Raw genomic sequence first — 25,523 nt, forward strand, 5'->3', positions numbered from 1 at the left:
TGATTTTTGTTTGGGATGTGATCTAGGTTTTGTTTGAGTTGTGATCTGGGTTTTGTTTGGGTTTTGATTTTCGTTTGGGATCTTGATTTTTGTTTGGGATGTGATCTGGGTTTTGTTTGAGTTGTGATCTGGGTTTCGTTGTGTTTGATCTCTATTTGTGATTTTCGTTTGTTGTTGTGATCTGGGTTTGAGTTAGTGGTTGCTGGGTTTGTGTTCATGTAATCTGGGTTTGAGTTAGTGGTTGCTGGGTTTGTGTTCATGTAATCTGGGTTTGAGTTCTTTGTATCTGGGTTTGATTGGGAAGAACACAAAGAACAAAGAACAAGCTGTAATATTTGAAAATTAATAATGATAAGTTATAATTTTTTTAATTAAATTAGATTTAAGGTTTTTTAAAATTTAATTTCTTTTTTATATAAATTGTCTGACGTGGCATTGTTTAAAATATTAAAATGCTGACGTGTTATTTTTAAAATTGCCAAATAATTATTTTTAATAATATTTTAATCGCCACGTCAGCAAACAAGTCATTCTGTCTGCCACGTAGGAAGTTTCCGTTAGTGAGTTGACGGCAGGGACTATTTTAAAAACGATTTTCCTTTTTTAGGGACGATATTTGTAACGAAATCAATTTTGGGACCAAAATGGGAATTGACCCAAAATGTAGGGACCAAAAGTGCATTTTCGCCTTAAAAATAATAATAATAATCTTTGGCCCCCAATCTCCCTATAAAATTTGTTATATATCCCTAAATAATATTATCTTTTCAAAAATGTAGTAATTTTATAAGAAATATGAAATATGAAACATACACATATTAATTTTTACAATTATCTCAACAACAACACAAAAAAAAAAAAAAAAAAAAAAAAAAAAAAAAAAAAAAAACAAAGGAAAAAAAAAATTAACTAAAACGAAATTTAAAAAAAAAAAAAACGTTTTCAAATTTCTCTCTTCCTCAATAAAAAATAACTTCTTTAGCTTACTTCTCCTTTAATCACGGAAAAAGATTGTATTATTGTGCACTTTTCTTCTTGGTCCTCAAAAAACTGCATTACCACTAGATTTGTGCTATTAGACAACTCATCCGGCGCAATCTAAGTCTTTGGGTCCATTTGGTGATGTTATTCTAGTAAAGTTATTTGTATTTTTTGAAAATATGTATTGGTAAAAAAGTGTGAAAATATGTGTAATATTATTTAAATATTAAAAATTATTGTTTAAAATATATTACCAAACAGCTATTTTGTTTCTCTCATCAATTTCTCAGAGCCTATTTAGTAGAAGAATTTAAGTAATATTATTTATAATTTTTTAAAATATATATAAATAAAAAAGTGCATAAAAATATTTATAAGGTTATTTAAAAACTGTAAAGTGTTTCTCGTTCCCTCTTCACCTCTTTTGAGTCCACTATTCTTTTTCTTTTCTTTGCTTCAATTTGTTTTGTTTGGCTCGATTTTAGTGCTGGGTGGAAAATGCTTTTATTTACTCTCCAATTTCAAGAGAAGAACAGGCCCACTTCAAAAGCAAAACCTGCCACCATCTTTTCTACTCCCAAGGGATGTGACTCTTTATATTATATATATATATATATATATATATATATATATATATATATATATATTATCTACCATATAAATCGTGTATTGCTATTAGTTTCATAAAAATAAGTAATTCTCCATATCAACGTAATATCTTATTTGGTATTTGATTTATTTATGCTTTCATTGATTGTTATACTTATTCTTAAAAATATTTATTTGATTAGTAATTTTTAATTTTAATTATTATATTTATGGTTTATAATTTAAATTTAAAAATCTAGTTATAACATAAAAGTACTTAATATTAAACTTAATGCATTAAGGCATCATTAATTGAACCCTATAATATATATTGAGAAAAAATATTAATTATTTTATTTTTTATCTGACTTTTAAACATAAATTTTTGGTTCCACCCTGCTGCACTAAAGTAAATCACCAACTTAAATAATAAACATAGATCACATAGAATCCCGTGCCATACTAGTCCAACATTGTAACAGTTAGCAATAAACCTTAGTGAAGCCAAATACAACCACAAGTACCACCCAAAAAGAAAATAAAACCTTACATTACTGATCACAAATTTCTAATAAAGCATTATAAGTAATTAAAAAAAAAAAAAAAGCCGAAAATGACCGCATGCATTATGCACCACAACCATATGACCTAACTCATAAGAAACCCAACAAAATTAAGTGCATAGCTCACGGGCCACGCCAAGCCTTGAATTGGGTACATCAAACAGCAACCGATGGTTCTGTTGCTGCATGTTGGCTATCACATTTAGCACCGAGTTCACATTGTCAGGTGCAGCTGCCATGGCCAAGCATGTGGTGCTGCCTGCTGTGCTGTGAATGAGTATGTTGTCTGGTGGTAGTGTCACATTCATGCCTGCGAACATGAATGTTATTGTGGGTGCAACAATTGGAACATTGTAGCATGTGTCAAAGCCACCCAGGGATGTCACTGTTGGAACCTTCACTCGCCTTCGGAACTCGTCTCTCGTGGCATTGTATGCCGGTGCGACTAGTCGGGTGAAGACAGTGCCTGATTGAATCAAAAAGCTTTGTATTCATTTTATAGTTTAGATTAAATATTATAAAATCAAATGTGTACTTAATGACATGTCATTTAAAATTTAAATTGATGACACTATGTAAACTGTTAGATACACATGCCTCATTTGACGCAAAATGAAGAGCATCTTATTTGAGCATAAAGAGATACTCATGCTCAAATGTGAGTGCTTGTACTATACATCTTACAATGAGAAAATAGGGCACGTTGATTATAATAATGTTGCACATACATAGTGGTACATGGTCCATAGAATTATTAAGATTCCTTATTTGACTTTAGGAATGTGTCCTCAGTGTGTATATCACTCTTTTTTCTTCAAGGAAACATGCAATTCTTGTTTGTCATCATTACAGGACTAAGCTCACCATGTTATTGTTCCAAATCAAACTTTGACCATAAGACACAAGGAGCAGGACAATTCTTAAGATAGAATAAATCCAAGACCAAAATTTTAAATTTTGTGAACTGCAACTAAACTAATGGACCACCAGTACCTTAGTTAATGATGGACCAAGTTTTGGCATATATTTAAGCATTCATATATAATCAAATTTTCATGCACAAAATAACAATAATTAATAAGGGCAAGTGTTTTATGAGTGTATATGAAAACAATACCAGAATCAAAGATGGTTCCTGCGCCTGTTGTTGGGTTGAAAGCCAATGCACTAGGTGGAATATTAACAATTGTCCTACCAACCCTAATTGCTTGCAAGTTCACATAGTACAATGATGATCTTCTGGGGTTTCTGAGCAAGGGTGTGTACTTGATTCTCTTGGGCTGAGCAACTGGGCCAAGCCTCAAAGACCCAGAAAAGTTGAGGGACTTGAAGCTAGGCAAGCAATATGAAAATGTGGATTGGTACAAGTTTTGGGTCTGGGATAGAAGTGACAATGAGCCTCGGCCCAAGCCCAATAGGCCCTGTGGTGGCACAGAGTTACCTGTGGTTTTTTGGATGCAACCAAAGGTGTAGCCAGGGATGGGGTCAGTGGCTAAAGTAACTGTGTCCTGGGACAGGTTAGCTGCAATGCTAGAGCCTCCATAAGTCAGGTTGAAACTGCAGGCACTGCCACCACAAGTGGGGTTGGGTACCTGAAATTATTCACATGCATGTTAGTGTAAAGAAGCTTCAGAAATTTTGTTACTTTTCTCTGTTTAGTAAACCATAGACTTTACACCCGTGAACTTTCAACTTTTGTGTCGGTGATATGATATCACTTTCACACCTAAAAAGAAAACAAAACTAAACAATGAAAAAAGGTTTGTTTAAATCTTTCTTTTATAGCATCAGCATAATTGCTCTAGGATTAGGGGTTTGTGTTTTTAATTATTTTGAATTTCTCTCTAAATATTTTAATCATCAAACAATGTTATGGTACAACTTTTTTTCGGACCTACTTCATTGATCAAACAATGTTATGATACAACTTTTCTTGGACCTACTTCACAATTTATTGAAATGATAAATTTAATTTGCCGTGAACTCACTCAATTTTGATTAAGGCGATGGATGTTATACACAATGTGTTAAATATAAAGCGTATCTCAATAACTAAAAATGTGAGTTAAATTAACGATTTCATTTTATGACACACACGGTGTACAACATACTTTGCCCGCATTTTATTATAGTACACCAATCACAACCTTAGCATAATTAGAGATCTAATTATGGACCAATATAACATTTTCTCAGCTAGGTACATAATTATTGTTCTAAAGGTTATCGACAGTGTTGCCTATATGGACCCACGTTAACTATCCGCAATTATAGCAGTAGACTCAGGCCATAGAAGGAAAAATTGAAACATCATGAGAAGAATGAACCTACTAGAAAAAGCTAGAAATTATTCAAAGCAATCAGTTTCATTAATAATAAAACAGAAGTTGATTAGCTTTAGGATCAATTATTGTCTAAGAGAAGTGGCATAGATCTCACTTACTGACACTTTGAAACACAAAGCACCTAATAATTACTTCACAAATTGAGCTAAACTAGCTAGCAAAATGCACTATTGGAGAACTAGTGGGAAATTGTTAACAGTAAGTAAAACAATGATGGTAACAGTGAGTCCAAATGAGAGCTAATAAGAGCTGGTCAACTTAAACATTTTTAAAAATATGGCTCTAAATAAGTGAAAAAAGCTTGTCAAACTTAAAACTTTTTTAAAAATTAAGAAAAATGTTGCATTGGTAGCCATTATAATTCATTTTGGTATTAACAGTACCTGCTTGCACTGTGGAGCACCACAACCAAGAGTCTTGTAAGTGGTGGACTTAGCAGAGGCAAACAAGGTTGAAGTGCACCCTACACACCCAGTACAAGGCACCCAAGCAGCATCATTGCTAGTGTCCATGGCCAAGAGCAAAGTCTGAGGTGGTGTACCAATTTTGGCCCTCACAATATACGTGGGGCTCTGTATGATCTGCCTGCCTGAGGCAATTGGCACCACAGATCTCCTGGCCACTAGGCTTGCCAAGTACTGAAGCCTGGTTTGGTCCTCGGTCTGCATTTGGAGGATACTATCTTCCCATGACAGTGGCTTTGAGGGTCTAAATGGGGAGCATGGACTGTATACATGGAAGACTTGGAGGGTTGAGCCTTGGTCTGAGGTCTCACATTTGGGGTTTAGGCCATGGACAAGGGAAATGCAGAGGAGGGCTAGTGAGAAGAGGAGGGTTCTCATTGCCATGGCTCTAGACTTCAGTTGTGAGGTTGAGTTAGCCTTTGATGGTTTTTTTTTATGGTTTAGTGTGGTTTAGTATGGCCAAGAGTGTGTGTATTTATATAGGTGGAATACTTTGTGTCTGCTTGTGAGAATGATTATCACACATCCCTTATTGCACACTCTCTGTCATGTGGAATAAAATAATTCCGAATTCGTGATATGATTAACAGGGCCAGCTCTCTAGTATAGGCTAGGCAAATGAAGCGTTGCCGAAGGCCTAAGTAGAAAATGCCCCCATTTTAACTAATAAGTTTATTTATTTCATTGGAAGAGAATATAAAAAGTGCTCAATTTTACATATTTTGACCACATAAATATTTGCATTAGTACTTTTAAAAATGTGCAAATATGCAAAACTTTTACAGTAATCGCGTGTAGTTACTATTCATGTACAAATGATTTTTTTATTCTTTTTTTTCTCTCTCCCCTTTGTCTTGATCTCTCATCTATCTTCTTCTCACAACAAAGAAAGAAAGAGGTGAGTGGGACCATGTGAGTAGTGATTTGTTTGGTATAATAAAAAATTAAAAAAATATTATTATTTAAATAAAATAGATGATAGAATAGATAAACTGATGTGGGTATTTTGTAACAGTGGGTGTGTAAAATAAAAAAAAAGTATGTTTTTTCTTGCAAAATAGACAAGAATTTTGCATGGACTTATGCGCTTGCTCTAATTAGGGCTGTCCAGAGACCCGGTCAACCCGACTCATCCGCCGCCGCCGACCGAACCCGACCCGCCGCCGACCGAACCGACTTCTCCGGCGGTCGGAAACGGGTTTGTTCCTTCAAAACCCGAGTTTGGCGGGTCGGACGTCGGTTTTCCTTCTCCAGAATCCGATCAAAACCGATCCGACCGATCTGTGAGATTACCGGCGATATTTGGTAGATCCGGTGAGATTTAAACCATTTTCGTCAAGATCTCGGCAAGATTTCACCGGATTTGGCCAAGATCTTGCCAAAAATGGCCTAAATTAGGCCGGATCTGGAGAAACTTCAAAAAATTTCGCCGGATATTCGCCATTTTCATGCCGGATTTTCGCCGTTTTCACGCCTTTTTTTGCCGTTTTCATGCCGTTCTCGCCGTTTTCTGGATTTTCGACCCCGACCGACCCGTCCGCCGTCATCTGATGGTCTGATCCGCCCGATCCGTTCATTCCGGCGGTCGGCGACGGGTGCATTTTTTTGCCACCCGATTTCGGCGGGTCGGTTCCGGGTTGGGCACAAACCCGACCCGGACCGACCCGTGGACAGCCCTAGCTCTAATAGTATTAACTAAACTTAAATATTATCTAATAAATAAATTAACATTTTTTTATTGAATAAAAAAAATACTATGTCCACAATATTTTTTACAATATTTTCACAACAAATTCTAAGAGGTTATTAATAGCTTTTATTGGTGTGCAAAAAATTAATTTAAGTAGTGGTTTCAAATTAGAACCAATAATAATTTAACATCTAGGATTTGTTATGAAATTGTTGCGAATATAAAACTTCTTTAAAAAAAAAAAAAACAATTAATACACAAAAAATTTCATAACATTTTTTCACAACAGTTGAGTTGACAAATTTTTATTAAATCTCATCTAGGTTCTACCAATAACATCATTTTTTTTTCTTATCATTATCGATCTTCCACATCAATAAGTGTGAAATATATTGTCAAATATTTTGTCTATATTCTATAGACTTTCTCAAAAACAAAAAATTCTACATGAATATTCATGTTAATTAGTAATTTGACATCTAAAACAAGATAATAAAGTTTTAAATATATAAAACACCTCAATTAAGTAGTTTTCATCTCTTGCCTCCAAATACATCAAGCTTCCTTTGCCGACTATACAATAAGAAGTGTGTACCAAAAAAAAAAAAAAAAGGTGTGCCAAAAAAAAAAAAAAAAGTGTGTATCAAAGCTGCCTTTGCCGACTATACAATATGAAGTGTGTATCAAGAATTAGATTTTTTTTTTTTTTTTTTTTTTTGGGTGTGTCGGGGAAGAGAGGATTGGCTGTTGTGCACTTGAGTAAAAGGACTAAGGAGTGTAGTGGAAGTGACTCGTACAAATTCTGTAGTGAGTGCGTAGATTTGCTAACAGACTGTATTCCATTATTACTTTTGTAAACTGGGCCTCTCTGTCTATGTCATACTCAACCTATAGAGAGTTATAGGGATTTAGAATATTATATTATATGGGATATACTCTATAAACAGTATTATTAAATGTACATAGAGGGAGCACTTGATTATGGACTTGATTATATGTCTGAGCAGGTAAGTTATGAGTTTTTTAAAGAGGAAAGATACACTTTTTTTCAATAGTAAATTATGATAATTTATTTGGCTTCACAACACATTATTCTTTGTTTGTTTGTTTGTTCGCCAAACAATGCATATGCCACCTAATAGTACAAAAATTTTTAGTTGTTGGTACTTTAGGGATGCAAAACATGAATTTCTTTTTATAGTTTTGGAGGTGAACTACTTTCTTAGGCACATTAAATAGGAGTGTGCAATATATATGACCCAAAGTATATATGTTGGATTATGTATACATATATTCATTATTTTCACTTCAATTGTTTTTATGTATAGGTTGTTCTGTCATGAGTCTATAAATACATTATAATCTCTCAAAAGCTCTACTCCTATAAATAAATAAATTATATATAGGTACAAACAATAATATCTACTACATTTTTTCTTTATCGTCAAGAGAGTTCTTTTGGGTATAATAGGCAAAATTCAATCTAAATCTTTGATTTGACAACAAAGAGCTTTTTTAGTTTAATTAATTGGAACTCCACTATTATATTCTCTTTTAAATTGTGAAAATTAGGAAGGGTCATTATTTTTTAGTGATTATCAAACATTTATTAGTGCACATCATCTGTACAGACTACCCCTTTTATGTTTTAAATGTGCATATCCTTATAAAATATGAATATCATGCATGAAATTGTGAATATAATGTGTACAGAGGGTACTGATTATATTAACAAGTGTGCCGAAAGTACTTGTTAAAATTCAAGCTAGGAAAGTTGATGAACAGTATTATGCTTAATGTTGTAAACTTCAGGACTCTTTCATTCTAAATACAGCACGCAAGTTCAACATTAATCTTGTAGGCGAATTTTGAACTCTATCATCTATAAATTTGAGCTTCAGTTATGGTTCCAATCACGTCAGTACACAGTACACAGTCCACATATAGTGCACGGCACAAATGGAGTCGTTTTCAATTTTTCATTACCCATTTTCCTAGTGTACTAAGCTTTCTCTATAGATAGGGACAAACTATGCTGTGGATCCTAGGGAATATACTCCTCTAACGGTAACTTGCACATATTGGAATTAATCAACAATAATAATGCTAGGCTATACAGCACTCACAATAATAGGTTACAGTAAAGACCAGGACCCAGAACCATTCAACAATAATACTTGATTATTGAACTCAATTCATCCAAAAAGAAAAGATTTTGATTGAACAAATTAGCATTTGTCAAAAAACCCCACTTTGGTTGTGATATGATAGCACAATAATATTTGATTAAACTCAATCATCTAGAAACAAAAATTTGATTGATCAAATTAGCATTTGTCAAGAAAGCCCACTTTGACAATTGTGATAGCTGAAAGATAATAAAGGAGAAATGGTAGGTACATGTATCATAATTTTTCATAACTTGTTGAATTGGTAAATTATATGATTGTAAGAACATGGATCTATAATGACTACAACTTTTTCATCTTTGTTAGCTTGATCAGAAAATTGTAAAAATTCTATGAGAAAGTTTGTAATCTGTAAAACAATGTCTAGGACAATCTGTAATAGTGTTTAAGTTATAGGCTAATCTTGTTTTGGTCAAAAAGATGCCTTATATTAGCAATGTAATACATGGAGCAATGAGCATAGATCATTCACTCTCTCATAAAAATAGAACCAATGCAAAAGGACAAGGAACATTTGATGATAGTGACACGAAGTTTAAGGGTCTATTATATTTCATATGCTTGCTTTTGTGTAATGATTATTATTTATTAAGTTCTTGATTTGATCTATACAACTAAAAAAAAAGTTGAAAGGAAGATATAAAGGCAAAGAGAGAAAGCAGATTCGCTTTTTGCTTGGTTTGTGTTATGGGGGTCATTTGCGTTATGGTGTGTTTTGTTTCTTTCTTCCCACTCACATTAAGATCTCTCTAACATGCTAAGGATATGGAAAACAAAACAAAATTGAATTAAATACACCATAGTGCAGTCAAGCTCATCTCTGAGAAGTCATGAGAGTCAACTCTTGATGCAATTGCTGGAATTTTGTCTATTAGTCATTGACATCACAGTTATGGATGAACCTTGCATGTGATTGCAATGTGAGTATCACAACCAAGTATTGCCTGTCCATGCCGAAACCCAATCTAACCCTACACACAAGCAAACATTGACTTGGGTTTGATACAACTTTCCTGGTTCTTATGTTTAGTCTTAACAAGTCGAGAGCATTTTTGACTAGTTAAGATACAATTAGCATTTCTCGTAATGACTTATATAAACCAAATCGATCTAATAACACTCAATGTGAGAGTCAACATGTGCTTACCAATGCGCGGTCATCTAATTCAATCAAATATCTAATATATTTGAAATATAACATAAGTCTTCTAGAACGGTATTACAAACCTAAAATTGATTCTTCTCTTTATTATAGGATTGATTCACACAATTATAAGAAACAATAGTGTAGCTTTAAGTAAGTCCATTTCAAACTAAACACTCCTTTTTTTCTTCTTTTTTCCTTTTTTTACCCTACAAAAACTAGCACTCATTCTATATATGTTGAACCCTCACATCTCATTTTAAGGAAGAAGTACCATAGCAAATAAGGCGGTGGGTGGTGGCGAATTTATGGTAGAATGACTACAAACTACCTAAAAGTGTAGCACACAAGATATGAATGGTTGATTTATAAATAACCTCTATGACATGGGGTCCATTTACTGTGAGAGATATGCATATGATTTTAGTTATTTGTATGTATGTTTCATAGGCCGATGGGGTACAAACTCGATCTAATTCAATCTAGACTATGACGACAACTCAACATTCGAGCAATATTTCTGCGCCGTACCCTTCCACACACAATGTCCAATGTGGTTGAATAACAAACACACAAAGCCTACCTAATGCTAATTTTCACAGGCAAGATTCAGATGACTGACTACTTTGGCATAAAAAGCAACATTTGCAAAAGGTCACTTCTCCTACCACTTTTGCATTTAGTATCCCTCGTTTAGGGAAATTGAGCTTTTGTTCTTATTTTGCAAAACATATAGTAATATGTTCCTGTTTTGAAACTATTTATTAATATGTTCCTGTTTTAAAATTTGGTTTTCTCAAAATCAAGTTTCAATATAAAACTCAATTTTTAGAAAATCGAGTTATGCCAAATCAAACTTAAATAAATAAAAAACTCGAGTTCCATAATTTTTTTTTTTTTTTTAAGTTTGATTACCTATAACTCAATTTTCTACAAATTGAGTTTCAAAACAGGGACTCAAGTTTTAAAACAGGGACACGAACCTAAATAGTTTCAAAACAGAGATATATTGCTAAATATTTTTAAAAATAAAGGAAAAGGCCCAATTTCTCCTCCCTCATCTACCATTATGTTTGCATTAATTGTAACAAAATAGGTGCCACTACTTTGCGGCCGAGGGGATTGAACCTTGGAGCTTCTCCTATTAACCAATCTGAGAGAATGGTGTATTGTCAAGACTTTTGAGGGAAAATCTCAGTCTTACCAACGAAACCATATAAAATATTAAAATAACCTATCTAAGTTCTATTTGAGAAAGTATGCTTTCAAATACACTTTTAATCTTCCACTCCCTTAGAAATATTTATTTCCTTACTGACTTAAACTTCAAAGTGCCTTCGACCAACCCTGTTGGTCTTTGGCTTAATTAACAAGTTGTTATTTTCTCATAGGTGTTTGGTTTTTGAACTCTGAACTCCTGGACATTTTAGCTACCTCGCTTGATTATAGAATGCTTGTCATGCTTCCTGTTTCTGAAAGCCACATACCTACAATTTGCAATTTGAAAACCAAATATTATACTTTAATTATCTCGATCAAGTCCAAGTTTTATTTAAACTGTATGTCCGGATGTGTAAGATGTGTTAGCCTTTTAGGTCAATTAGCAAACAAAAAACGTCTCATTTGTCAAGCATTTTCCATCTAATCTTTCCTTCTGTTTTTTCTTAGGCAAGTCCAAACCAAGTACTAGTTATTATTAATTCTCAATAGGTAGTCAGCACGATTAGATCACCCTTTTAAATTGACCGATGGTGAATGTCTTTTCATAATCAAACTTTCTTCGAATATTGACATGGAAGTATAAATGTCCACCAACGCTAATGAAGACGACATGAGCTTAGAAAAGAAAATGACAAACTATGCATGCAATTCTCTAAGTGAAAGAAAAAGTTATTTCGGTGCTAATTCTTAAACCCTCAACTTTTCTTTTCTTTTTTTTTAGGTATTCTTAAACCCTTAACTAGTCCCTCAAAAAAAAATTAATTATAAAACCCCTAACTAGGTAAGAAGAGTCAGCACAAAATATAAATTTTTTTTAAAGAAACACTACGTCCATAACATTTACACAACATTTTTAGTACAAATTCTAAGTAACAAGTTGTTAATTGTTGTTACTTGCAGGCAAAAAAATAATTTTAGTAGTGGATTCAAGTTAAAAACTCATTATAACCTACCACTTAAGATTTTTTGTGAAAATATTTTAGACATAGCACTTCTTAATTTCTTATACTTTACAACAAATTATTTTATTTTATTTTTTTGAGTCTTAAACGTACTTATAAGTTATAACCATTATTATTTGGTCAATTAGAATATGAAACCGGAATACAATAGTCACCTTGATTAGCATGGTTTAAACTTTAAAACTATCGCAGTTTTTACACAATTTAGAACCTTTTCATCCAACCAAGTTAGTATTCCAGATATATATCTGATCAAAAACTTTGATCTTTATGATGGTAAATTCCAAGGTCTACATTTTGATCAGTTGTAACATGCGTTGAGTTACATATATACCACATATTCTTTTTTTCCTTTTTTTTATTTTTCCTCATACTGAAGGAGACATAGTCTGATTAAAGTTTATTATAAATCTTGGAATCTCATATGATGGTGAAAAGTGATTGAAATCTCCTTTTTCTCTTGAAATAAGGTGGCACCGACAGTTAATTACATGTAGTACTAATAAACACGTGAACTCAGGATTTTAACTTTTCATGACCAAGGTACCACCCGATTCTCACAGTCACGTGCATATATAAGCACTCATGATACAAAAAGAGAAAGGAAAATCAAAGAAAGAAACAACCAGGACAGCCATGTGTAGATGTGTAGCATAAATAATTAATGTGCTCAAAGAGTGATAATCATGATGTTTGCAAATCAAGTCGTTTTTCACTTCATTAGAGAACTTAGCTAGATTCTCTCCTTTTTGATTTGGTCCCTTAAGACTATTTTTGACTTATCAAATGAAAAACCTTTTTATTTGAAAGACTTTATACATTTCTTTGTAAATCTATTATTTTAGTTCGTGGTCGTTAAGAGTCTTAGGGGTTAGTTTAGTGATTCCTAAAATTTCATGATATCTATAAGATTTTAAATTCAAAGCCTCTTGCCAAATATTTCTAAATATCTGAATACCTTTGTTTCTAAAAAAATAGAGTTATATTTCAGTAACATTACTTATTTTTATTTTTAATAAGACAATCAAGTGTTGAATCTCCCCTCTACGGTTATTATAATTATCAAATTATCAATAAATAAGTAAATAAATAAATAAAGAGAATAGAAGCTACTATGTACAATGTACCCCAGTAAAGATAGCCTTCTCTAGTCACGTGACTAAACTTCCATCGTCCTTTTTAATCAGGAAAAAAAAAATTATTTCTAGGTATTTCCTATTTTCCATGGAGATCATATAACCAATATTACATAAGCATATTGTTGTGGATTTTTTTTTTTTTTTGGTTCTACGTATATAGTATATAATTATAGGACAAAATTTAGTTACAAATTAAAATTGGTTGTAGCATTAGACTACAACATTACTTAATAAAATAAACATTATTATATATTTTGAAAATTTAACCATTGAATTGCATGTTCTTTTTGTTCTTAATACACATATCAAATTTTGTGTCAATCAGATATTATTTACTATATAATCTATAACTTTATATTTTATGTATAATTTTAAATTACAAAAACTTGCAATTTATATAATTTATTGATAGCATAACTATTGATTTTAAATTTTTTAGAAATTTTACAAGCATGAAGAATATAAAAAGAATATGTTATCCAATGGTGAATTTGTTAAAATTCAACTTTAATAAAAAGATATTGAGTGAAGTTGTAACCTAAGACTACAATCAATTTTGTAACTAAATTTTGTTTATAATTATATATCTTTCGTTTCTCTTTCTTTTCTTTTTTTCCCCTTTCAGGAGGCCGGTGTTGTCGGTGGAACTGGAAACTGTGACAGTGAGAATTACAGAGCAAGTAAATCCAAAAATTATTATGGGGGAAACTTGGAAACAATGATCAGAATAGAAAGTTAAAAACTTTAAATGCCAATGAAAAACAAGCATCTGCATGACATTTGATAAATAGACCACTCAACTCGGTGATAAGATAAGTTCCCCAAAGAAATTGGTAAAAATAACTGAAAGTTACGTGAAATGTGAAAAGCTAGCGTGAAATCTGCCGACATATTGCTTGGACTGTTAATCTCATGGGCAATATCTATTTTACACTCACAACTCAAGCTTTTTTTTTTTTTTTTTTTTTTTTACCGCAATCGTATACAAAATTGTGAGTTGGTGCATTCAAGTCACAATTTCAATTCAAAAAGTTTAGAATTTAAACTCAAATCATTGTGTCACACTGTCAACCTCGAAGGAGAAGGCAAGGAGTTGCATTGTAGAAAAGGATCAAAGGTCATTTGGGCTTGCCAAATTAATTTGACTCATCAGAGAGAGAGAGAGAGAGAGCTACGCTTGGGATTGTGTCTAGTACATCAATTGCATTAGACACGTTAAAATACGAATACATATTCACATATTTCAATTTTGAGCTCATATTCGTATTTTAACATGTCTAATGTATAAATTGTATAAACAAATATGAGCATAAAATGTGCCAGATTAATTGGATGATATTTAGAAAAATAAAAACTTCCAACGCACCCCTAAAATTTTAAGAATGGAGAACCAAAATATATGGCAAATATAAAAATTTAACCAAATTTGAAAGTGTCATATAAAAAAAAATGAAAAATTTGCGGCCAACCATAGTCCATATATCATTTTTGAAACATTTTAGTAAATTTAAGGGTTAAAATTTCCTGAGTGTACGTGGTTCTGCTACTTTAACTGACCCAACTGTTAAAACTGACCAAATGTTTCTAGATCGAATCAGAGGCTAATCAGCTGAGGTGGGTCAGGTGGGTCAGTAACTATGTAACTAGGAAGCTCCACCAACTAGCTAGAGATATCACTTTTCTTAAAACACATTGCAATTTGCAACATGCTTTTTTTTTTTTTTTTTTCTTTAACACACGTATATCCTACGTCATATACCACCAAAATCTCGATAGCTAGGGCTATCATTGTGAGCGCAAGAGGTTTGTTAAAGTGTCACTCAATGTTTGTTAAGCATGATGTGAAGTGATATAAGGATTTTTATCACTAAGTCACACCCTACAGGATGTTATAACATGCCATTAGAAAAAATAATATATATTATCTATATTAATTAGATGTAAAAAAAAAAATATATATATATATATATATATATATATATATATATATATATATATATGAAAGTAACTAGCACCTAGGCAAAAGAATAGAAGTAACTGGCAAAGTAGCAGTAATAAATAATTGTTCGGATTTCAGCAATTCAAAGACACAAAAAAATATAAATAGATTTGGGAGGATTTGGTAATAGTATTTAAACAACAGTTTTCAGTATTTAAATAATAATAATAATATTTCTGATATATATTTTTAATATAACACCCATATACGTATTTTTATAATATTAAAAACTTAACAACCATGTTAAAAATTTCCGACCAAACAGGCTGAGGATTTTTCCCCCACCCTACCACCAAAAGAAATACACACACTTTGTAGCCAGGAAAAAAAAAATAGTAAACTGGTATATACGCGGAAGAGAGGGAGAGTTTTCTCATGAATGGTCCATGAAAACCAAGTTCTGCAGAAGCAACACTTGGTTCAAGATTTTTTTTTTTTTTTTTTCTCTTTTTCATTTATTATACCAACTTTCTTTATTTATTTATTTATTTTCTTTTTTCAGTTTCAGGAATCACGAGGTGTAATAGCAAATTATTGGATTCTTTGGCCGACAAATACTCACAGGCACAGGTTTCACTCACTCGCAAGCTTGACTCATTGCATGTCTTTTACGTCACACTGTGTCATGATGTCAGTATTGCAAATGGGGTTCTGCTTCTGTACGGTCAACTCTATCCTAAATGACAAATGCTTTTTTAATTTTATGCTTCTAGATTTCATTTTTCATTTTTCACTTTTCACTTATCACTTTTCTTACAAGTAGGAATCACAATATCTCACATATTCAAAACCCAACCCAAGTTCTATTTAGGGGAAGAACCAGCAGGTACTAAACTACAAGTCTATTCAATATCATACATACATTTTTCTATTCCTAGCTAGTGACAAAGTTTTTCCAACATTTTCCTATTCCTAGCTTGTGACAAAGTTTTTCCTTCATCAAAAATAGTTGTCAAATTGTTACAACTTATAAATGAAGGGTGCCGTTAATATGTGTCTTAAGAACATACATTAAGCCATCTATTTTTTAAAACAATTTATAGAGAATTGAAAAAATTGTAAAACTTTTTCAATTCCCGATAAAACTTTTTCTAAAAATAGTATATTAGTGTATGCCTTTAGAGTACACATTAGTAAAATCCATAAATGAAAAAAAAATTCTAACTTCTAAGTGCCCCAAGCCCTTAGTCCATTGGTTAATACTGAGTTTTTTATTGTGCTCGCCAATTTTTGTTGAGTCGCACAACATTTAATTAAAGTATGCGTGAATGCACCAGAATCGGGAAAAGATAATTTTGTTAGATTCTATTTTAGTCCCTAAAATTTTAAAAATTATCTTCTAGTCTTCCAAAAGTTATAAATGTAAAAGATTGACCCCTCTTATAACCTGTCATTAAAATGAGGTAGTTTTATTTATGTTCGTCACATATGCAGGAACTATAACGGTATAAGTAAGATTACAAAGGATACAAATTCTCTGTATAACCTTTTGTGTTCTACTTTATGTTCTACCAATTACAACTTGTTATGTATGTGTTTATTTTTTTTTCCATTTAAAACTTTGACTATTTTATAAGTAAAGTTAAACATATACATAACAAGTTGTAATTTATAGAATATAAAGTGAAACATAATCAATGGTACAGAAGATTTGCATTCGATTACAAAAGGGCTAATTCATGCATTTACAATTTTTTTTTTTATTAGACTAACTTTGTACATTAACAATTTTTCAAATTCTCTTCTACCAACTATCAAATCACCAAAAAATAAAAAAATAAAAAGAAACTTCTCGAATTTCAAAGACTACAATAAAACTTGATTAGGGCTCTAATTAACGCAAATTTTTACAATAGTAAGGAATAGGATATTAGTGATAGGTACAGGTGGTCCTGAATACTGATTTGGACCACCCCCTATGTAGAACTTTTATTAAGAATAATATTTATTTATTCATTTCAAAAAGTAAAATAAGTTATTTTGTTGTATCTAAGAGTTCCCCACACACACACACACATTCACTAGTATTGCTGTAAATATTGGACTCACAAGTCACAACCACAAGAATGGAAAGCCCAGCTTAAACTCTACAACAAAGTATGCAAACTAAACATGATCACCTTACTGTTCAGCTCAGTTCAGCTTATCTACAGTCTCAGGTGTATGGTATGATGGGAATCCATTTTGCATTGCACTTATGTTTAACCATTCCCAGTGTGTGTTTGAGTTTGACTAAGATCTAAAGAAAAGCATTAAAATGACCTTATTTTCTATCTATATTCTTTTCTTTCTTACTGAAAACATTTAACCTGAGGTTCTTATAGATGAATCATTCTAGGAGGATGATTAACATAAAAAAATTTCCTTTTCCAAAAATTAAAATTTTATGGCTAGCATATATTCATTCTGTTCCCCAATTAGGAATGTTGGCAGTTGCTTCATTCACCATCTTAACAAGGGTGACCTGCAGAAAGGAAATGGCAAAGAGCATTTAAATATGGGAGTTGTAATTGCTGTAGTATATGCATAAAGCAAATTCATAGATATTCGGCAAAAAATTATAGAAGACCAAAAAAGGAAACAAATTGATAGGGTAATAGAATACGGAATAAGACTTGTTTACTACATTATGTCATTATGCGTAAGCATCCAAACTTCAAGATGTTGCTAACACATGAAATTGGAAATAATAATAGGAAATTCAAATTCTAAGAGTTCAAAATTGGTTGCCATTTCCTTATCCCTAGGACAAAATATAATATTAGTTGGGTAAGTGAATTCATATGTCAATGATGGTCGTCATAATGTGAACCATATAATGCGTACTCTTTTTCTCCCCCTCTATGGTAAGGTGATAGACACTGTTAAAAGGGAGAGCCAAACGTCCCATTGAGCCAAGAGGCTCTTGGTTGAATCATATTATGCATGAATTTATCATTTTTATGCTTCATGTATCATACAACATTAGAACACAATAAACTTTATAGAAAAATTATAAGTGCACCAATTTAAATTGAGAGATAATATTTGAGAAATTAAAAAAAAAAAAGTTCAATGATAATATATTCCCAACATCCATAAGTTATGAAATCGGCAAACTATGGTATAAAATAAAATAAAATAAAAATCATAATTCACACATCACATTCATATGAATCATACCCAAAAGTAAGAATGCATTATATATAATGTATATGTAATCTTTCTCTGTCTTTCTTATCTTGTCAGAATATAACAGACTAATTAAAACCAAGTACACATTTGAATCCACCTCGGATGTGACAGACATTTCCAAAACTTTAACACAGCTACTATTGGATTTTAAAGAACTGGTGGACTCTTTTATTTGGGTTAGTTTTTCTTTGGTACACTGCAAGTGTAAGAAAGCAGCTTTTATTTTGGCAAAAGGAGCTTTGCGGGTCCCTCTGGTGAGATTTGGACAGAGGAGCATCCTCCCCCTACTGCCCATAATATATGTTCGGATGTACATAGTGTTTTAAATTTTAATAAAACCTTGCTATCACTTTTGGCTAGAAAAAAATTGTACATTTAAAATAAATAAAGAAATTAACAATTACACACTAAAAGTCTAAAACCAATGGATCAATCCAAAGTCTATAAAACACCAAATAATCATAAAAAGAGGGAAAAAAATTATGTTCCATCATAAGGAGGGCTCTTTCCTCTTATGTATTTTTTTTTTAATTTTTATTGGTAAGTTAACAGATGCACTCAATGGGTTTTCAACACACAGCCTTATCCTCTACCCCTTCTTAAGTGTTGGCTATCATTCCAATCCAAGTGAGAAAGCACTTCCAACCAACATATGCTAGAAGAGGGGCAAGGGGAGAAGGAATAAACAGAGCTGAAGTGCCACTTTAATTAGTGGTAGACATCTCCCCACTCCTACAGTTAGATAAAGTAGGAAGAAGAAGGCTACATGTATATGAGAGGAGACGTGTAAAAAAATCTATATAATTATCACAGAGTGAAGAAGAGAGAAAAACTCATACAGACATAATTGCTGCTTGCGCTTGAGTAGAAACTAGGACCAATATGCAAATATGGGTAACAGCTTAGTCAGAAACAGTGTGGCATGGATGACACATATAATGGAAGAAAAAGGCCAGCAGCACAGACTGAGTAATTTTCCACCTTCCATGATTATAAATTACCCAGAATCATCACAAGGAAATACATAGTGGCATCCTCATGTTTTCTATAATTGATTTCCATGCAACAACATTATCTTCACTGACAACTTACTCCACAGAGTGGAACATGAAAAGTTGCACTTACATGACCAAATTACACAATTAAAAACTGCTTGGTAACTGCAAATTTAAGAGAAGGAACAGAACGGTAATTAAAGACCATGCCCTTTGGAAGCCAAAGACCTCTAGGTCAAATGGCATTTCTGGCGTTTACAACGAAAACGTCCAACTGTCCAAGGTTCAAACTCTCCTACCCAAATTAAAATGTATTCCCCCAAAAAGAAATAAAGACATGCCTTTTGGAAAGGATGAAGTCCTAAATGTAAAACCATGATCAACAACTTACTCCTGATGACTTCAATAAATTTATGGACTATGTCTTACAGAAACAATGAAGAAAATCCCATTACTGAAAATGGTGAGCTATCAAAATCAATGGAGACTGACTAGACACAAATCCAGACACCAACAACAAATGGAATGTTATAGGTAGTTCTAGCCAGCAGCCCCACTGCAACATAATGCAGCTAAGAAGATTCTAAGGCCCATTCATATACTAAAATTCAAGGACACCCAGTAACCAATTATCTGGAATAGGTGTCAACAACTAGAGAAACTCATTGTTCTAGAATCTAGTCACAGAGATGGCATTACTTAGCTGGCTATATCATATTATAATGTGGCTATGGCTCCTGATGATCTGAGAGAGAGAGAGAGAGAGAGAGCTGGGTTGGGGGGAGATTCTGTTCATATAATTGTATGAGGTAGGAAAATATTTTATCTTTATATGCAAATATGATGGAAGTGCATGTGGGAGGCAATTTACCCTGCCCCAATTAGCACAACAGCCTATAACACATAATTACAGACATAATTCAACTTTGAGGCTCTGTATTTGAACCCAAACATGGCCGCCCCATTATAATGTTCCAGCAAACCAAACCTGATGTCCCAGCCTTGTTGATGCATAGTTTCCAAAAGTTCTTTAAAATATCAACCAATAAAAATCCTACATGGTAGATAATAATACTACAACCATTTAATGCATGTATAAAGAAAATTATTTTACAGCACTTTTGTTATTAGTTTAGAGATTCTGTAGTTTAGTTAACAACAGGTCAGAAATTTTTAGGTTATGTACCACTTTTGATATGGCCCATAAATCCTAAACGACCTAATTTTAAGGCAAAATAACATTCCTGAATGAATCAACATGGAAAGGCCTAAAATAGACATCTAAGAGTGAGAAAAGTCAAAGAATAAGTTCTCACCAAACGGTTGAGGTCGTTAAAATATGCTGACGTTAGAAACTAAAAACACTAGTAGTGAGTACAAGAACCTAACAAGTAAAAACACTAGTGAAGGGGATAAATATCTTTGCACATGGAATATTCCTCAAGGGGGGAGAGTCATTTTGTAAAACCTCCCTCGTAATTTGCCCAAAATAATTTTATTACTAAGGAGAGACACACATCTTACATTGTAAATTAACAGCACATAAGTGTAGCAGAGAAGGAAATATGAAAACAGATGCTTGCTTAAGATCATTTTCAACCTAGGAAGATCAATTGATGAAGAATGAAATTAACAAATACATACCACACTTTCAGGTACCCCTGGAGGGGGCAAGGCGAGGTTTTTTGGTGGAGGTCCACGTAAATATGATCTCTTGTCAAATCGCCACTCCCCAAATTTCCCATATGTTAGCTCACCCTGAACATCCAGCTACTTCAGATAGATATTTTGTAATAAATTAAAGATAGTGAGCATCTGCTAATAAATAAAAATGTAAGCTCAGGCCTAGTAGCCTTGCAAAATTAAGAGAAGAAGATGATGATGAAAAGGCCAGTTTTAGAAACTCAAAAAAAGAAAAAGCAAACAAAGGAAGATATTCAATAGCAAACAGCCATACTTGGAATAGCAGCTTGTCATAACTAGACAAATTGGGGAAGAAATGGTACCTTTAAGTTGTAGTCACATCCATAAGTGTAATGAATGATAAACTTTTTTCCAAGTTCCGTATCCCATGGGGGCTGGGGAAAAAACAAAAGAAAATACACCAGGCTTCTAAGAAGAGCTTCGATAAATGCATATAGCAATGTTGTTCAAGGTATTTACTAAAAATCAAATTCAAAATGAAAATCTCTTGTTAATAGTTAATACAAAGAACTTCACAAAAAAAAGAGACATACCTGCAGCATAAAGTCTTTGCGAAGAATATGCTGCACACCATGCAAAGCAGAAGCTACAGCATAGGCATACCTGGGTTCAAACAAAGAAACAGAAGGAAAGAAAAAGTCAATATTCATAATTTCATATCAACAGTTCTAGTATCAACTTGCAAAATGACAGTCACTTTTATCCTCTTGAATCTGATAAGTAAAAAAACAGTCACTTATTTTCTATGCTTACATTTCTAAAACCCATCCAAAAGCTTTATCAGTCTCTGGGTCATCTTTCATATTCAAAGAAACATTCATCCATGTAGGTGCAATCTTCTCCAACATATCCTGAATGAAACAATGACTCAATCCACAAGTGACTACTTATTTAGCAAACAAAAAGAAATTACTCTTAAGACAAACAAAATAATTAATAAAAAATAGCATAGCCAAGAAAAGAATAACATTGGAAAAACTAGTGTTATAACATGACTACATACATTTTAGTAGGCCATCTAGCGACAAGAGTTTTTACCTTCTTGATAATTACAGGAGAATTGCCAATAGGATCAATATTTTTCACAGGACCTTTCTCCTCAGGATAGAACTTCCTTACAATTTTCTCATGCTGATCAGGCTTAATGTAGAAAAATGGAAAGGCAGCTGGGTATCCCACATGTGCCAAATTAGGCAGTGGCTTTATAAAGATGTGATCAGGCTCTGCCATCAAAATGTATCTGCATCAATGGTAGAACAAACAGCCTTTAACCTTTATGAAGATAAATGTAACCCAATTTCAGATCCATAAATTTATGCACTCACTCTTCCTCTATTGTCGCCTTTTGTAGCCATTGCACAAAGGCCCATGGTCTATTTAAGACAACATATCCCTGAGACATGATTTCAAAACTTGTGTCAAGAATGTATATGTTTAAACAATCATTAGTAACAAGCAGAAACAAATTATTACGACTGGATATTTGGTCAAAAGAGAAAGAACAACAAAGTATTTGGGTGGATAAGACAGTCTAGAATATGTGGCCTCGCTAGCAAGGCTTTGAAGTTTGACTTCAAAATAATCTTTTGTGAGACATTGGAAATAATATACCAAACTTTATATTAAAAATAATAATAATAAAATAAATAAAGAAAACCTCAAGTATAGAGATGCAAGGTTTATGCTTCACACGTGAATTTACTTTCACTTGCTTGACTGTCTGTAATAGTCTTGAAAATGAACGGAAAGCTCAACCAATGCCTATAAGAAAGGGCTTAAACACATTTCATTCAATAAGATTGGAAATATACACTTTATTAAAACTCCTACAAATAATATTACTCCCTTAAAATCCATAACAGTAAAGTTCTCCAGACCCTGATGAAGTACTGAGATATAGTAACATGATTCAAACTTTAGTAAGGAAAATCACATCTAAGTTTCACGTTGAGTTATTCCAGAACTAGTAACATTCAAGAAAAAATCCAAGATGCAGTATGTTATTTACTTCACTTAATTCCATTTATTTATCCTTATTTCCAGCTATTTCCTAATTAACTCTAAAGTACAGAATAGTTACACGCCAACCCCAGCTTGAATTTTGCAGATGAGAACAGAGTATGGGGCAAAAGACCTACAAGAGTAGTCGACTCTTAAGAATATGCTTCACATAGTCAAGAGCTCAGCTAAGATTCAACAATTAACAAGGGCTAGTAATTAAGAAACAAATGCAGAAAATATGTAGCTGAAAGTTATAACATTTCAAGAAAGCATACCCGATCAAGACCTGAAGGAAGAGGATCAACCACCATTGTAGGAATCTCATCCATCAAGTTGTCAGGAATTCCTGAATGCAAAATCCGAGTGAATCCTCCCATCTCTGATCCTGGCAACTCCTTCTGCTTCTTATACCAGTAGTACATGATGCGACACTGCCATTTGCTGTAAGGAGCATCCGTGGCTGTTAATGCAACATGGAATGGTAACTTGGCATTCTTCAGATTCCTCGCACTCTCAGGCATCTCAATAATGGGGTCAGATGATAATGCACCTTCCCTATTCCCACCAGATCTATAGTGGAATATCATTGTCAACAAATTATATGTTGCAAAGAAAAACCCAAGAGCCAACAGTACCAGCAATACTGGTGAAGCCCGTCCCATATTCTTTCTACCAATCATAGTTGGCTATAACAAAATAAAAACCAGATTCTCCAAGCTCATAAGAGACTAATTTTCCTATTCAGAACAGCACCAAAATGAACACCCCTTTATTCCTTGAAAGTTGAAAGTTTTACCATTGACCATATAACAGCATCAAACACTATATTTATATGGTACAACTTCCCAGATGAGGTTCACGAGTTAACCGCACAAATATAGTTCCAGCAAGCAAACTGCAGTGAAATTAGGACAAAAATTAATCTGATAAGTGGCAAAGTAAGGCAAAAAGTGTTCACATTAGATCAATAAGAAAGATAATGTAAAATCAGAAACATGCAAAGCTTTCATCAATTCAATTCAAAGATATTCAAAAACAACATCAAGAGCCTTTTAGCTCAATAGCATTGCCTGGTGTTTCCAACAGAGACATCTAAGGTTTGAACACCCCCCTCCCCCACTTACAAGGTATCAAAAATATTCAAAAAATAAACTCATTAATCCCATTTCAATTCCAAGTCAACTTTTGATATATACCTATGAAAATAAAAATAAAAAATTTCATTGTAAAAAAAAAAAGTCAACTTTCAAATTATATTTCAGGATATACCAAGTAAAACTACTACAATCAACACAAAAGTAAGAACAGAACATTGATATGAAAATAATCAAACTACCCCTTCTGGTACAATCTAGAAAACAAAACTTCAGATGAGATTGATCCTAGTTGGTACAATTAAACATCAAACAGATTGAAATGGACTCATTAAACCTATAAAACCCATCCAACGCCTAAAAATTCACAGATAATTCCACACAAAAATGTAGTAATACAACACTGTTGTCCATAATTCGGGAAGTACCCACAAAAATTCAAGGTATACAATAGCTATATAACAACAACTTGAAGCAATCAAATCAGACAAGCAAGCTAATCAAAAAAAAATGAAGGAGAAAATTTTCAGCAACTTCAAATTTGCATAATTCAAATCAAACACATTGAAAACCATTTAGTCATTGCACCAATTCACAGAAATAAATAAATGAATAAAAGATAACAGATGGGTTCAAATCAAAATTGAGAAACCAAAGTATAGAACTAATAAAAATGCAAACTTTGAGAGCTGTGTACCTAAAGAATCCAAATGGGTACCCAGAAAAGCTGAAGAAACCAGAAAATAAGAAAAACCCAGATACATTAAACAACCGCTAAGTTGAGGAAACTGTCAGAAACAAACAAATAAATGTAAGACAGAAACGTTGTATAAAGGAAAAAGAAAAATGTTGTTGCTGTTGTTGTACTCTATCACTATGCATTAATTACGTCGAAACTTGGGTGTGAGAGAGAGAGAGAGAGAGTACCTTGACGTGTGTGAAGGGACAGAGAGATTCGAAGATGGGTGGTTTTGGATCCAGAGGCAAAGGATGATGAGAGAAGAGAGAGTTCTGACGAGTGAGATTTGAAAAGTCTTCTTATTATGCTTTCGAATTTGGATTTGGACGCTCTTTTCTCTTTTGTCTTTTTAACTGTTAAAAGTAAACTGTGTGTAATACTACTACTGCTCCTACTTATTTGTTTGCGACAAGTCGTTTTGTTTGGCTTAATGGGAAAAATACCTATTTTGTAATTAATATTTTTGTTGTAATAAATTTGATAGTACTTGATAATAGTAAGCCAAATTTTGAATTCTTGGCTAAAAAGGAA

General features: G+C 32.8%; 2 protein-coding genes across 4 annotated transcripts; both read right to left on the reverse strand.

Annotated features, from left to right (window-relative positions):
• Positions 1–1,974: 1,974 nt before the first annotated feature.
• On the reverse strand, positions 1,975–5,591 carry LOC142615753 (aspartyl protease AED3). The gene is made up of 3 exons (XM_075788577.1): positions 4,861–5,591; positions 3,250–3,724; positions 1,975–2,598 (listed from the first exon to the last, which is right to left on the reverse strand). The coding sequence occupies exons 1-3, from the start codon at positions 5,323–5,325 to the stop codon at positions 2,243–2,245; spliced, it is 1,296 nt and encodes a 431-aa protein (XP_075644692.1). The 5' UTR covers positions 5,326–5,591; the 3' UTR covers positions 1,975–2,242.
• Positions 5,592–17,348: 11,757 nt separating this feature from the next.
• Positions 17,349–25,314, reverse strand: LOC142615042 (hydroxyproline O-arabinosyltransferase RDN2). Of its 3 annotated transcripts, none has more exons than XM_075787720.1 (10): positions 25,181–25,312; positions 24,951–25,041; positions 23,435–24,054; positions 22,484–22,551; positions 22,197–22,398; positions 21,912–22,009; positions 21,692–21,761; positions 21,461–21,532; positions 21,099–21,212; positions 17,349–17,749 (listed from the first exon to the last, which is right to left on the reverse strand). In XM_075787720.1, exons 3-10 carry the CDS (start codon positions 23,837–23,839, stop codon positions 17,687–17,689), a joined length of 1,092 nt encoding a protein of 363 aa, XP_075643835.1. In that variant the 5' UTR covers positions 23,840–24,054; positions 24,951–25,041; positions 25,181–25,312; the 3' UTR covers positions 17,349–17,686. The 3 variants fall into 3 exon arrangements, with proteins under 3 accessions (XP_075643835.1, XP_075643837.1, XP_075643838.1); XM_075787722.1 differs by having other exon boundaries at positions 24,951–24,980; positions 25,181–25,291; XM_075787723.1 differs by lacking the exon at positions 24,951–25,041 and having other exon boundaries at positions 25,181–25,314.
• Positions 25,315–25,523: the final 209 nt, after the last annotated feature.

Source organism: Castanea sativa, chromosome 11 (assembly GCF_040712315.1).
Source record: "Castanea sativa cultivar Marrone di Chiusa Pesio chromosome 11, ASM4071231v1".
NCBI lineage: Eukaryota > Viridiplantae > Streptophyta > Magnoliopsida > Fagales > Fagaceae > Castanea > Castanea sativa.

What these genes read in the sequence shown, in the direction of transcription:
- LOC142615042 (XM_075787723.1), bottom strand. Translation starts at nt 23,839, where the DNA reads ATGATTGGTAGAAAGAATATGGGACGGGCTTCACCAGTATTGCTGGTA. An exon ending in AAGGCGACAATAGAGGAAGA is followed by an intron (nt 22,399 to 22,483) that starts GTGAGTGCATAA and finishes CCATTGATGCAG; the next exon opens with ATACATTTTGATGGCAGAGC. An exon ending in CAGGGGTACCTGAAAGTGTG is followed by an intron (nt 17,750 to 21,098) that starts GTATGTATTTGT and finishes TCCTTTCTGCAG; the next exon opens with GTCACCCTTGTTAAGATGGT.
- LOC142615753 (XM_075788577.1), bottom strand. Translation starts at nt 5,325, where the DNA reads ATGGCAATGAGAACCCTCCTCTTCTCACTAGCCCTCCTCTGCATTTCC. An exon ending in GTGCTCCACAGTGCAAGCAG is followed by an intron (nt 3,725 to 4,860) that starts GTACTGTTAATA and finishes GAATAATTTCAG; the next exon opens with GTACCCAACCCCACTTGTGG. An exon ending in AGGAACCATCTTTGATTCTG is followed by an intron (nt 2,599 to 3,249) that starts GTATTGTTTTCA and finishes TGATTCAATCAG; the next exon opens with GCACTGTCTTCACCCGACTA.